The sequence below is a fragment of the Lynx rufus genome, unplaced genomic scaffold, assembly GCF_022079265.1.
Source record: "Lynx rufus isolate CCGP_SWC_20201006 ecotype Redwood Valley unplaced genomic scaffold, mLynRuf1.p SCAF_18, whole genome shotgun sequence".
NCBI lineage: Eukaryota > Metazoa > Chordata > Mammalia > Carnivora > Felidae > Lynx > Lynx rufus.
The window spans coordinates 22,222,985-22,236,696 of record NW_025814832.1 but is presented as its reverse complement, the minus strand read 5'-3'; the positions used below and the strand labels follow the sequence as shown (position 1 = coordinate 22,236,696).

The following is a 13,712-nucleotide window of genomic DNA, read 5'->3' as shown; positions in this document are numbered from 1 at the left end:
AGAATCGGAAGCAGGCTCCAAGCTCTGAGCTGTCAGCACAGAGCCCGACTCGGGGCTTGAACTCACAAACCGTGAGATCCTGACCTCAGCCGAAGTCGGTCGCTCAACTGACCGAGCCACCCAGGCACCCCTAGGGTGGTTTAAACAACAGGAATTTATTCTCATAGTCCTGGAGGTGAAAAGTCCAAGATTAAGGTGTCAGCAGGTTTGGTTTCTCCTGAGGTCTCTGTCCTTGGCGTGCAGATGGCCGTCTTCCCTCTGTGCGTGCGCTCCCTAAGGTCTCTTTGTGTGTCCAAATCTCTTCTTATAAGGACACTAGTTATATCGGATTGCCCACCCGTCCATTCCCCAACAGTCTCATTTGAACTCAATCACCTCTTTATTTTTTATTTATTATTACTTTTTTGATATATTTTTTGTTTATTTTTGAGAGGGGGGGTGGGGAGAAGCAGAGAGAGGGAGACACAGAATCTGAAGATGACTTCAGGCTTTGAGCTATCAGCACAGAACCCAATGAGGGGCTCGAACTCACAAACCACGAGATCATGACCCAAGCCAAAGTCAGACGCTTAACCGACTGAACCACCCAGGCGCCCCATTAACTTAATCACCTCTCTAAAGGTTCATCTCCAAACATAGTCACATTATGAGATATTGGAGATTAGAACTTCAACATATGAATTTAAGGGGGGGGGAAGGGACACAATTCAGCCCATTAATACTTTCCATTAGTAGGATGTATGGAATGGGGTCTGGAGACCACTGGCTGTTAAGATGGTTTCTCTTCTCATCATTAGGAAATGACCAATTCATACAATCTGTAGAAGCCAACGGTAAACTGGGCATTGTGATGTTAATAGACTACTTTTATTTCTGAGTCCCTACTGCCTGGCAGAGTCTGAAACAGATGATGCTGGTGCTGGTTGAATTATTGTAGGATAGATGAATGAAACCATTATCTGTACTTGTAATACACATGGAAGTGTCCGCCCTTAGAATCTAGGGAAAGCAGGGTTGTAGTGTAAGACTTGCTGAGGGTGTGACTGGATAAAATCCAAACGCATTTAATATTTTCATTTCATTTCAAGTTATTGTTCCTTTGGGGGGGGGTCTTCCACTGATCAGGAGCTTTCTGGGAAAAAGGTCTTATACAACTGTCTCAGCATTCCCAGCCATTAATCCAGTTCCTGGCAGAGAGCACATGCTTCAGTAAAGCTTGTGGAATGAATGAGGGAATTCGATTTAAAAGTTTTAGTGAGCAGAAGCTGGAACTTTGCATTCAGGTTTTATTTTATTTTTGTAACGTTTATTCATTTTTGAGACAGAGCGCAAGCAGTGGGGGGCGGGGGTAGAGGCAGAGAGAGAGGGAGACACAAAATCTGAAGCAGACTCCAGGCTCTGAGCCTTCAGCACAGAGCCAGACGTGGGGTTCGAACTCACGAACCGCGAGATCATGACCTGAGCCAAAGTCGGTTGCTTAACCGACTGAGCCACCCAGGCGCCCCTGAATTCAGGTTTTAGAAGAACTCTTTGTGGTTCAAGATCTATACTACCCCCTGTCCCCACTTTTGGTGGTAGTGGCAGTGGTGAACCTTCAAAAAGTGCTTCATTGAGCAAAGAGTAGCCATCAGCAGCTGAGAACTCTCTCATTTCACTGCTACATCTACAAACTGATGTTGTCTTTTTTCTTGTTTCAGTGTAGAAAGGTCCTTTCTTGTAGCAAAGGCAATAAGCTACAAATATGTCCTGAAGCCTATACCACCATTATCTTCTCTTTTTTTAATTGAAAGATCTAATTGGCTTTATTAAATGACTCATGAGTTGGGCAGCATCCCACCTAGCAGAGATGAGCTCCACCACCACATTCTTTTTTTTTTTTTTTTAAGTTTATTTATTTATTTTGAGAGACAGAGAGAGAGCTCAAGTGGGGAGGGGCAGAGGGAGAGGGGAACAGAGGATCCGAAGCAGGGCTCTGTGCTGACAGCAGACAGCCCGACGCAGGGCACAAACCCACAAACCGTGAGATCCTGACCTGAGCCGAAGTCAGACTGAGCCACCCAGGCGCCACCTTCTTAAGAACTTACAACTTTTATCTTCCACCTCTTGCTTTGACATTAAACATATTCTAATTTCCCATCTTAAAAAAGCCTCCCTTGGCCCATAGCTCCTTTCAGGTCTCTCCCCATTTCACCCCTTCCCTTCTTAAAATGAGTTGTCCAATCATTTATCTTCCTAATTTCCCTTTCATTCTTCAAATCCATTCCAATCTGGCTCCCAACTGTAAGATCCAATGGGTACTTTTTTTTTCTTTTTCTTTTCTTAAAGTTTTTTGAGAGAGAGGGAGAGAGTTCCAGTGGGGCAGGAGAGAGGCGAGAGAATCCCAAGCAGGCTGAGCCTCTTCTTTTTCCTTTCCTTTTTTCTTTCTTTTCCTTCCTTCCTTCCTTTCCCTCTTTCTTTACTTCCTTCCTTCCTCCCTTCCTCTCTTTCTCCCTTCCTTCTTCTTTCTTTTTCTTTCTCCCTTCCTTCTTCTTTCTCTTTCTTCCTCCCTCTTTTCTTTCCTTTTCCCTTCCTTCTTCTTTCTCTTTCTTCCTCTCTTTCTTCCTCCCTCTTTTCTTTCCTCCCTCCCTCCCTCCCTCCTTCCTTCCTTCCTTCCTTCCTCCCTCCCTCCCTCCCTTCTTCCTTCCTTCCTTCCTTCCTTCCTTCCTTCCTTCCTTCCTTCCTTAGAAGTAGGCTCAGGGCCCCTGGGTGCCTCAGTCAGTTAAGCATCTGGCTCTTGATTTCACCTCAGGCCATGACCTCCCAGGTTCTAGCCCCGAGGTGGGGGGGGGGGCTACCTGCTGGAGGCTCTGAGCCTGCTTGAGATTCTCTCTCCCTCTCTCTGCTCCTCCCCTGCTCGCACTCTCTCCCTCTCTCTCGAAAATAAAATTTAAAAAAAAACTTCAAAAAGCAGAGTGTCTCAAATATTTGGCATCCTCAGGCCACCTAATGGGCACCCTGCATACCTAGACTCAGTTTTATGTATATTTGAAGTAATGTGAACATTGTTTCATGACATGCCTTCATAATGCTACTCTCACTGCCTTGAATTCTTTTTCGTTCACTTTGCTTGGCTGGATCCTTATCTTTCAGGTTTTAAGTCATTTCCACAGAGAAGCCTCTCTCTTACTCTTTACAAGAACCCTGCTTTTTCTCCCTCATCATATCAACTAATGATTAATTAAACTTAAAATGTGTTGGGCCTGTTCTACATGTCTTGCATTGTATCAATTAATTTAATTTTCAGGAGAACAACCTGTGGGTAGGTAACTTAGAAAAAACAATATTCAACTAAGTGAACTTAAAGATCTAATTGGCTTTTTTGATAAAGATTCATGAATGGGGCAGCATCCCATCCAGCAAGCAGACAGGAGGAGCTCTGAGCTGTACAAAATGGAAGGATTTTATAAATAGAAGGAGGATATGAAAAGGAAGTCAAGAGTGGATTGTTTCAGGCAAGGTTACCTTCCTCTAGAGTACAGTAAGGTGGGGAGTGCAGATCAGGAAATTCCAGATTTGTTCTTTTAAATTCTACTCCTGGGAGAGGCTAAAGGTTACACATTCCTAGTGGGGTTTATCAACAGTGACTCCATTTTGGGGCCTGTTTTTTTTTTTTTTTTTAACAGGACCACTATCATTCATCCCATTTTTCAGATGGGGAAAAGGTGGCACAGAGTGGCAGAGCTGGGATTACCAAATCAGGTTGATCTGGCTTCAGAGTCCATACCCTTAACTTACCGCAATTTATATTGGCAGATTTCATTTTATTTCTTTAGTGACTGTCTCCCTCAATAATCCTCAAGGTCTGGGGGAGCAAGGACTGTGTCTGAAAGGTTCAGAGCTTAGCTTCAAGCTTCAAGAGCTTACCTGGCACACGGTAAATACTGTTGTTGAAGAGATGAATAATTTTAAAAAATTCGACTGGGAGGTCATCAGGTGCATGACTGAATCTCCACACTCTGCCTGATCAGGGGAATCGGGGTGGGAGGATCACCAGGTGGAAGAGGAAGCGAGCGCAGTGACTAGGAGCACCGCAGTCGGAACACGGAATCGGAGTGCAGATCTTCAGTTTCCTCCACTGGAAGATGGTACAGACCGCACCGCGTGGTGCGAAGGGAGACACTGCCCCTTTCTCCATTTCAGAGCGGAGGCCAGGTTTCAACACGTAGCCTCCCATTGCTTCTTGCGAAAGAGCTCAGCGAAGACGACCGCCTAGGGAAGGAGGCGTGAAGCGCTGTGGAGCTGCGTGACCCTCAGTTCCGCCAGGCGCGAAGTGGGGCGGTGCCACGGGGCAGGGGCGGAGTCCGGACCAGGCCTTGGCAGGCTCCGCCCCCCGGCAGGCGGAAGCGGGCCCGTCCACACCCCCTAGGCCTGGGCGTGTCCGCGCGGGCGCACGCGCGCGCACGGCATGCTGGGAGGGCGGCCGCGCGGCGGCCATTTTGTCTTATCGGCTCCTCTTTAGAGGAGGCTTTTCGGCCTGCGAGCAGGCCGAAGGGATTGGCGACTGTGTCGCCGGCGTTTTCTTTAGCGGGTGCCAGGGCTGGTGGGAGCAGCCGCCCGAGAAAAGCACCATGATTTCGGCCGCGCAGTTGTTGGATGAGTTAATGGGCCGGGACCGAAACCTCGCCCCGGACGAGAAGCGCAGCAACGTGCGGTGGGACCACGAGAGCGTAAGTCCCGCGGGCCTTGGGTCTGTGCCCGGGTGCCGTGGGGGAGGGGAGCGGCGCGGGCCGGGGCCGGTCCGGCCCGCGGCGCGATTTGGGGCGCGGGCCGCGCCAGGGACGAGTGAGTCTGTGGCGGGAGGGAGGAGCCCGCCCGGGTCTGGGGATGAAGGATGATTTGTTTTTGTTGTTGTTTTAGTACCTAGGAAGTCGAAGAGGGCCCTTGGCAGAATTGAAGAGCACCTTAGTGAGGCAGGGAAACGCGGGAAAGGATTTTATTACATCTAGAGGCTCCGGAGTTTTCACCTCATTATAAGATAGGGAAAAGGGCACATTCTTCCGTTATTTGGGTTGAGCGTCGTATTTAGACTGAAATTTCTGGCCAGGATTAGTGGTAAAAACCGTGGCACTCTATTACTTTAGTAATAGTTCAATTTCGACGCTTATATGAGGAAATAAAATTTTAAGAGGTCATAACTTGGTAGGGCTTACCATGATGATAAACAGATACTGTTTGATAGCAGTACGTTTTAGTAAGCCCTTCATGTAGATGGTTGTCAAGATTTTTTCTTTCACGTAAAACTCGTTTGATACGAGTACACGTATCTTGATGAGCCCTGAGAAACAGAATTGTTGAATCATTATATTGTACACCTGAACCTAATAAAACACTGTTAATTATACTTGAATAAAAATTCATTTGGTCATTTTAACCTTATGAGTAAGGGTAAATATTATAATCCCATTTTCACAGGTGAGTCTTGAGAGGTTACCCAAGGTCTCTTGGCAAGTTAAGTGGCGAAACTGAACCTAATCTTTGTAGTTGTGTTCACTTTCCACGATTCTATGAAACTGACTCTCTGCAGATAACCAGTCTATTTCAAGTGTTTTGAACATGCAGTGTAACGTTTTATGTTGGGTCTTAACCTGAAGAGCAGGTGTAGATTTTAACTTTACTTAGCTCGCGGTTATAACCAAACAACGTGGTAACTTAAAGGCGGTTGCTAGTCAAAATATGAAGTGTAGTTGAACAATTAAGCTGTTTTAAAAAGTTGCTTACTCTTTTTTTTTTTTTTAATGTAGGCTTTAGTAAAATTTCTTTTTTGTGATGCAGGGAAACAAGTTGGTGCTAGATGAATCCTTTCAGGATCTTAAAAAATAAGTGGCTAAAGATGTATTGAGGTGTTGCCTGATTCCAAAGTAGTAGGAAGTGTTACAGTGGAATTTATTGTGTGGGGTCAAATTCATGCATCTGTCATTGAACTTAGCAGAGGTGAAGCTTTTTAAAAGCTTTTCTTTTTTTCTTTATTTCTTACATTTGGGTTTTTTCTCTGCATGTTAAAATAGGAAGCCGAGTAACTTTGTGGATTGTTTTGACCCTCTTTCTAGGCATCTGTTTGTCACAGTGAAGGCATTTTTTCTTTACTACTTGGGAATCTTTTGCTTTCCAAAACAAAACAAAATTACAATTTAGCTGATGTGCAAATAGGACATTTTGGACATTATTTTGGATTAAAGAGAAAATTGCTTTTGATTGCCTGCTCAACAACTAGAGCAGTCTAATGTCTACGCCTCCTTGGTTTTGAACACGTGTTGTGAAGAAACTTTGTTTTCCTGTTGTATTTTATTGAGCATTGCTTTTAGTTAGCAATGAGGCTCTCAGAATAGCGACTTAGGTTTTGTCATCTCAGCTATGATCTTTCACTTTTAGTGCTTCTTGTTGATTTAAACTCTTAGTGCTTGTCACCAAGGTATTTATGCCTTTAATGACAGGTTGCACTTTATTCTCGATCAAGGGATTTGAAAAGCCAATTACTGGTATTTCGGATTTATGTCTGCAGGGAGAATGTTGGTGTTGACCTGGGACAAAGCACATGGCCTCTTCTAAATAAGACTCAATTACTCTGGGGTATAATAAAGCTCTGGAAGCTCGTGGCATCACTTCCGGGTCATTTGCATATTCTTATGCTGTTGGTTGTTAGTGGTAAAATCCTGTGAAAATGGACAACCCCAGCATATACTGTAAGGGTTTCAGGATACTGCAGCCTGAAATTTCAAAATATTTTTACATTCCCATTCTATCTGGAAATTTTTCTTTGCTACATTTGCACTAGATGGGAAAAGCTGTTTCATCTGGGTGGGGTCCTTTTGTTTAACAACTGAAATGGAAACTTTACCTTAGTGGTTAAAAAAATAGTTCTTGGATGTCTGTATCTGACTGACCTGTGGAATTTGTTTTAAATGCAGATTTCTGTACCTCACCCTGGAGAGATACTGATTTTGTAGCCCTGAGGGAAAACCTTGGAAATCTGGATTTTCTTTAAATGGCCTTATGCGTTCTGAAGCTTGTGAACTACAGCTTCCTGACCCACTTGATTAGTCCTGGGTTTTTAATTGTGACTTAGTAGCACTTGAAGCTCCTTTTTAAGTGAAGGATGCATCTGTGATGCAAATTATCGACCTTTCCTTTGTTATGGTGTCTATGTAACCACTATCCTGATTGAATCTTGGAAAGGGCTTTACTGGAATTTTACAGGCATTTCCACCTTCTTTGTTGATTGCTACCTCTGGGTCTGAAAGTAGTTTTCAGCTAAAGTCAAATCAGCTTTAATGCCATTCCAAGGATTCATTCATAATCCTGCTACCTCGCTTATTAATATTTTACATTTCCTTGAGGTTATTAGTATTTTTGCATTAAGCAGTTCTGTTAATTCTAAACAACTGCAGTAATGAGGAAAGCATACGATTTTAACTAACTAGTGTGAGCATCTTTCAGTGGGTGTCCACATGGGAAGATTTCAGTGTTTGTCAGAGAAGGCATTAATAGCTTTCTAATTATCTGAATAGCTCAGATTGTAGGGGATGTGTTAAGGTTTGGTCTAGAGTTTTCAGTATCTTTTATATGATATAACAGGAACTTTGTAGTTCAAATTGAGGTTTTTACATTGTAGATCTCAATGCGGAAGTGAAATATTTAACTGTTGGCTTAACTCTAAAATGAGATTTCTTGGGGCGCCTGGGTGGCTCACTCAGTTAAGTGTCTGACTTTGACTCAGGTCATGATCTCACAGTTTGTGAGTTGGAGCCCCGCATTGAGGCCTGCGAGGAGCCTGCTTGAGAGTGTCTTTCTCCCCTTCTCCCTCCCTCTCCCCCCCACTTGTGCACACGCATACTCTCAAAAAAAAAGTGAGATTTCTTTCATCATTTATCAAATTCAAGTATGCCTCCTGCTCAGTGGGGGTTTAATAATTTATGGAGGGAGTTGAACTAAATGTTCTTTTCTAAAATCTTCAGAATGTTAACAGATATTGTCATTGACACTGAAAGCTGTTTGAAAAAGAAAAACAATCCTGTTCACATGTTTACCTGTGAACTTTGACAACAAAAATTAGTCATTATAGCTCATGACATCTAATGTAAGCATTTTACTGGATAGTTTTCGTTCAGTTACAAAGTGTTCGTTTTGTCAGAAATGCAGGCATTTCCTGTCTTACTGTACATAAGTGTTGGGCTTCTCCAAATTGGCAGCAGTCTATGTGTTGTGTATGTACATAACTGTTGTTTGCAGTTTCCCAAAACATATACAGAAGTAAATACTATAATAAATTGTGTGCCTATGCCCAATGCCACATTAATGCGTTTATATTGGCAGTATTATAGTCACTATATTCTCTGCCTTTTATTTTGAAGCAGTTCTTTCATTTAAGCTTTAAAGACATCATTATATATCTCTGCAATGTAAGGACTTCAAGAGAACATAACCACAATACTGTTATCACACTGAAAATGTTAGGTATTTCTTTAATATTTGATTGCTTCAGGGAAAATGTGCGTATGTATCATTAGAATTGATTTCTTCACAGGGGGAGACAGCTTAAGTTAGTAATAATAGTGCTTCATTGTTTTATGAAATATGTTTAATTTTCTCATTTCTTAGGTGTAAGCTGGGCATATTTTCTGTTTTCATTTATTCAACAAAAATATAGAACAGAACCGTAATAGTATAGATAGGGCACTTGGCCTGAGAGAACCATCAGTCTGGTGACAGATATAGAAGAGTAAATGTGCTTTTGTAACATGTGGTAAGTGCCACAATAGAACACATATAGCGTCTTGAAAAGCACACATCAGAGGGGCATCTAATAACCTAGACTGGGGTGGTTGGGAAAGGCATCTAAAAGTGGCTCTTAAATACTGGGAATTAGCCTCAGGGAGTGGGAGAGAAGAAATGTTACTAGGAGCTGGAGAAGATCTTAGGCTTGAGAAATTGTGAATAGTGCTGGAGGCCTTGTTGCTTTTGTTGGAGAAGGGGATGTGGATAGATGGGCAGAAATCTGGTTTTGAATGATTTTTGTAAGCCTTGTTAAAAGTTGGGACTGAATTACATTGGGGAACAAAGGCTTTAAGCAGTAGATGGAATATCAGATTGACTGTTGCCAACATGATGAATTTTATTTTTTTTTTAAATTTTTTTTTTCAACGTTTATTTATTTTGGGGACAGAGAGAGACAGAGCATGAACGGGGGAGGGGCCGAGAGAGAGGGAGACACAGAATCGGAAGCAGGCTCCAGGCTCCGAGCCATCAGCCCAGAGCCCGACGCGGGGCTCGAACTCACGGACCGCGAGATCGTGACCTGGCTGAAGTCGGACGCTTAACCGACTGCGCCACCCAGGCGCCCCAACATGATGAATTTTAAATGCCAGTATTTAGATGACCAGAAATAGAAATTGAATAAATTCATTCTCTTTAGAATTTGCTTATAAAATGGAACTTGTTATCTCGTGGAACCAAAGATGTGTCCAAGGCTGTTAATAACTTACAATACCAAAGAAACTCTTTTAAGACATTCATAGGATTTTAGCTGGAGACCTATGTTTGTAGGTGTCTGTAAAGACATTTAAAGTTTATTTTTATTATTTTGAGAGGAAACACACACACAAATGAGGGAGGGTCAGAAAGAGAGGGAGAAAGAGAATCCTAAGCAGGCTCCATGCTGTCCTTGCTGGATCCCAAGAATGGTGAGATCATGACCTGAGGGGAAACCAAGAGACCGGCCACTTAACCAGCTGAGCCACCCACACGCCCCTGTAAAGACATTTACATGTGCTTTAATGATTTGAAGGCTTCCGTGTCTGTAAAATTATAACTAGATGGCCTGTTGGGGTGAGAAACAACTAGGGATTCAACTGACTTGGGGAAAGCAGTTTGACAAAAATAATGCAGACAGCATTGAAAATATTTGATTAGCTCAAGGGAGAATTAATATTGTTTGATTCAAGTGGGTATAGAAAGACAAAAAATAAGGTATTCTTAACATACTTTTGTGATTAGAAGTGGTCTAAATAAATGACCAGAATTGATTGTGCCTTGAAGAAGTGAATGCTAAAAAAAATAGGACTGTTTTTGTTAAGGTGTAAGTCTTACCATAGTTTGAGTTAGATATTTATACTTCAGTTTCCTAACATGTGTAAGTGTTCTTTATACTAAATAATCTCATTTAAATACTGATTCCATTAATAATTGGGAGTTGATTTTATTATTTCAAGTTTTCCCTCTGAACTTAGCACCATTAAAAGTATTTTTTACCAAAGTAAACATGCTTGCTATAAAAAATTAAAATTTAACTTAGAAATAGTGAAAGCCTGTCCTTGCCTCCCCTCCCCATTGCCAAATCCCTCTGAAAAACTTGAAAAATTGGTGTGTGTGTTTCTGTGCCTTTCCTGATAATTTACAGATGTATACACATATGTAAGTGAAAGTTACAGATAGCTTAATGTAAATTACATAACATGTAATTATGTTTATAGACGTGTATACATACGTAAGTGAAAGTTACAGATAGCTTAACGTAATATTATGTAATATATAATTAATTATATTTTTAACAGTTTTAATTTCCATTGTGGCATCTTTCCTTGTTGTACATAAAAATCTACCTTAATTGGGGCACCTGGCTGGCTCAGTTGGTAGAGCATGTGACTCTTGATCTCAGGGTTGTGAGTTCAAGCCCCACATTGGGTGTAGAGATTACTTAAAAATAAAAATCTTTAAGAAAAAAATCTACCTTAATTTTTAACTTTTTGTTCTCTGGTGGGTATGTAGATTATGTCTAATTCTTTTCCCATTACTAAGCTGCAGAGAACATTCTAGTACGTATAGCTGAGTCACTTGTAGGATGGGTTCCTAGAAAGGTGATGGCTAAAGTAAATGCACGTTTTACATTTTGATGGACGCTGCCAAATTGTCCCACAGCCCTCTAGTATGTTTGGAGTATCCTTGTCACAGCACTGTATCTAATGCCAGATATTGTTTTAATTTTTGACAATTTGACTTTGTTTAATATGGGAATTTGCGTTTCAGATTTTCTAGTCAGATTTCCAAGATTGATTCTTATTTCTGCTTTCTCTTGACTGCTGATGAATTCACTAAAGGATGCTATTGAGATTGAACTCTTCTGGTCAGTGGTGTTGCCTTAGATTTATCAAGAAGATAAATCACAAGAATCCTGGTCACCCCACTCCCTTGGTGCCTCCCTGTCCCACCTTTGGTTATCAGATTGTTAGCTCCATGATGCACATTTAGTAAACATTTGCTGAATAAAAGACTTAGTATTTTTAGTTAAAGATCCTTAGTCCCTGGGGAGAGTTTAAAAGAACCAGTCTGGAGGCATCTGAGTGGCTCAGTCAGTTGAGGGTCCAACTTTTTTTTCTTTCTTTATTTGAGAGAGAGAGAGAGCAGTGGAGGGGCAGAGAGGGAGAGAGAATCCCAAGCAGTCTCTGTGCTGTGCTTGGAGCCTGCTTGAGATTCTTTCTCCCTCTGTACCCCTCTCCCCCACTTGTGTGTGCTCTCTCTCACTCTCTTCCTGGAAAAGAAAAGAAGCAGTCTAAGTAGCTAGAGTTTAATGGGTAGAATAACATTTTTTAAGTGTATTTATTTTGAGAGAGCAAGAGCGCGTGCAAGCCCGTGAGCGAGGAGGGAGGAGTAGAGAGAAAATCCCAAGCAGGCTCCATGCTGTCATGAAGTCATGACCAGAGCTGAAATCAAGAGTCTTGTGGATGGATGCTTAACCAACTGAGCCACCCAGGTTCCCCTAGAGTAACATTATTTTGATGTACCAGTCATGTTACAGTGGTATCTTGAGAATTGAAGAGTGGAAAAGAGCACATAGAACTGGATTAGGAAAGTGGCTTCTTTTTTTTTTTTTTTTAATTTTTTTTTTTTTAACGTTTATTTATTTTTGAGACAGAGACAGAGCATGAAGGGGGGAGGGTCAGAGAGAGGGAGACACAGACTCTGAAACAGGCTCCAGGCTCCGAGCTGTCAGCCCCGAGCCCGACGCGGGGCTTGAACTCACGGACTGTGAGATCATGACCTGAGCCGAAGTCGGCCGCTCAACCGACTGAGCCACCCAGGTGTCCCAGGAAAGTGGCTTCTAATCTGGATTTTGTAAATAGCGAGGTGCTTTTAGGGCAGGTCATGTGGTTGATCTCTTAAATGGGGTGATTGGACTAAATTCTAGGTAGCACCTGGTTAGCCCACTGGTAGGCATGTCTTACTTGGCGTCCATAGTGTCTAAAACCATTAAAAAAAAACCAGTATGGTAAAAATCAGACTAATTTGTCCCCTCTCTTCATGTAACAAACATATAATTTAAATATTATAATCTTGCTGTGAAATAGTGTTGTCTACTTTTTTTTAGATGAGGAAACCAAGAGTTAGTCTATAGTTCACAATGGATAAGTGTGAGCCAAGATTCAAGCTCCGCACTGTGTTGTCTCTCCAAGCATACCTGTTTACACTTCCCCATTTCATGCTATCATAATCTTTTTTCACATATTGTTTTCCTTATGCCTAGGATGCCTTACAGTCTTTCTCCTTCTGAACTTAAGAACCAGTTCAAGCTTCACCACCTGTGATGACCTGACAGTCCTGACTAAATTCACTTCTGTGTCTGGTGTTGCATGTATATTCTAGTACACTCTATATTTTGTTTTTGACTGTCTTCTATGAGACTGATCTTCCTGAAGAGTAGGTCTTAATTCATTCTTGGATTTCTAGCATTGTTTTTAGCACATAGTCTTAAATTATTATTGAAGTGTCACTTTCTACTTTTTAAAATTAAAATGTCATCTAAAATTAAATGCCACTTTGTTTATTTTTTGAGAGAGACAGACAGAGAGAGGGACAGAGGATCTGAAGTGGACTCCATGCTGAGAGCAGAGAGCCCAATGTGGGGCTTAAACTCAAACCATGAGATCATGACCTGAACCGAAGGCGGTTGCTTAACCCACTGAGATGCCCCTTTGACTTTAGTTTTTAAGGGTTTTTAAAAAAAAATTCCTTTAGGTAATCTTCACACTCAATGTGGGGCTCAAACTCAAAACCCTGAGATTAAGAGTCGCATGTTCCACAGATTGACTGAGCCAGCCAAGTGCCCCTAAATGGCACTTTATTTATTTGTTTGCTTACTTGCTTATTTATTTAACTTAACTTTAAAGTCAGTAAGTTGTTTTTTGGTTTTTGTTTTTTGTTTTATGTTTGTTTATTTTTGAGAGAGACAGAGCCAGAGCATGAGAAGGAGAGAGGCAGGGAGAGAGGGAGACACAGAATCTGAAGCAGGCTCCAGGCTCCGAGCTGTCAGCACAGAGCCCGACGCGGGGCTGGAACTCACAGACTGTGAGATCATGACCTGAGCTGAAGTCAGGCGCTTAATTGACTGAGCCACCCAGGCGCCCTAGTTTTTTTGTTTTGTTTTTTAATGTTCATTTATTTTTAAGAGTACGAGTGGGGAAGGGGTAGAGAGAGAAGGAGACAGAATCTGAAGCAGGCTCCAGGTTCTGAGCTGTCAACACAGAGCCCACATGGGGCTTGAACTCACGAATCATGAGATCATGACCTGAGCTAAAGTTGGACGCTTAACCGACTGAGCCATCCAGGCACCCCTCAATAAGTTTTTATTTAATGAATTTTACATGTGATTCCTTCCACTGCCAATCACCTTCCACTGCCAATTC

General features: G+C 42.1%; 1 protein-coding gene across 11 annotated transcripts in view; it reads left to right on the top strand.

The window, feature by feature from the left end:
- The first annotated feature begins 4,484 nt into the window (after nt 1–4,484).
- The window catches only part of LUC7L3 (LUC7 like 3 pre-mRNA splicing factor), a 30,640-nt gene continuing 21,412 nt past the window's right edge, over nt 4,485–13,712 (top strand). For 5 of the 11 annotated variants that reach the window (XR_006962317.1, XM_047081033.1, XM_047081032.1 and 2 more), the window contains exon 1: nt 4,486–4,706. Coding sequence is in view for 7 of the 11 variants with exons in the window: in XM_047081033.1 (XP_046936989.1) it covers nt 4,608–4,706 (99 nt within the window). In the remaining 4 variants the exon portion in view is untranslated. Of the gene's footprint in view, nt 4,707–13,712 lie in introns of all 11 variants that reach the window. The other 6 variants (XR_006962320.1, XR_006962319.1, XR_006962318.1 and 3 more) reach the window with 3 other exon arrangements.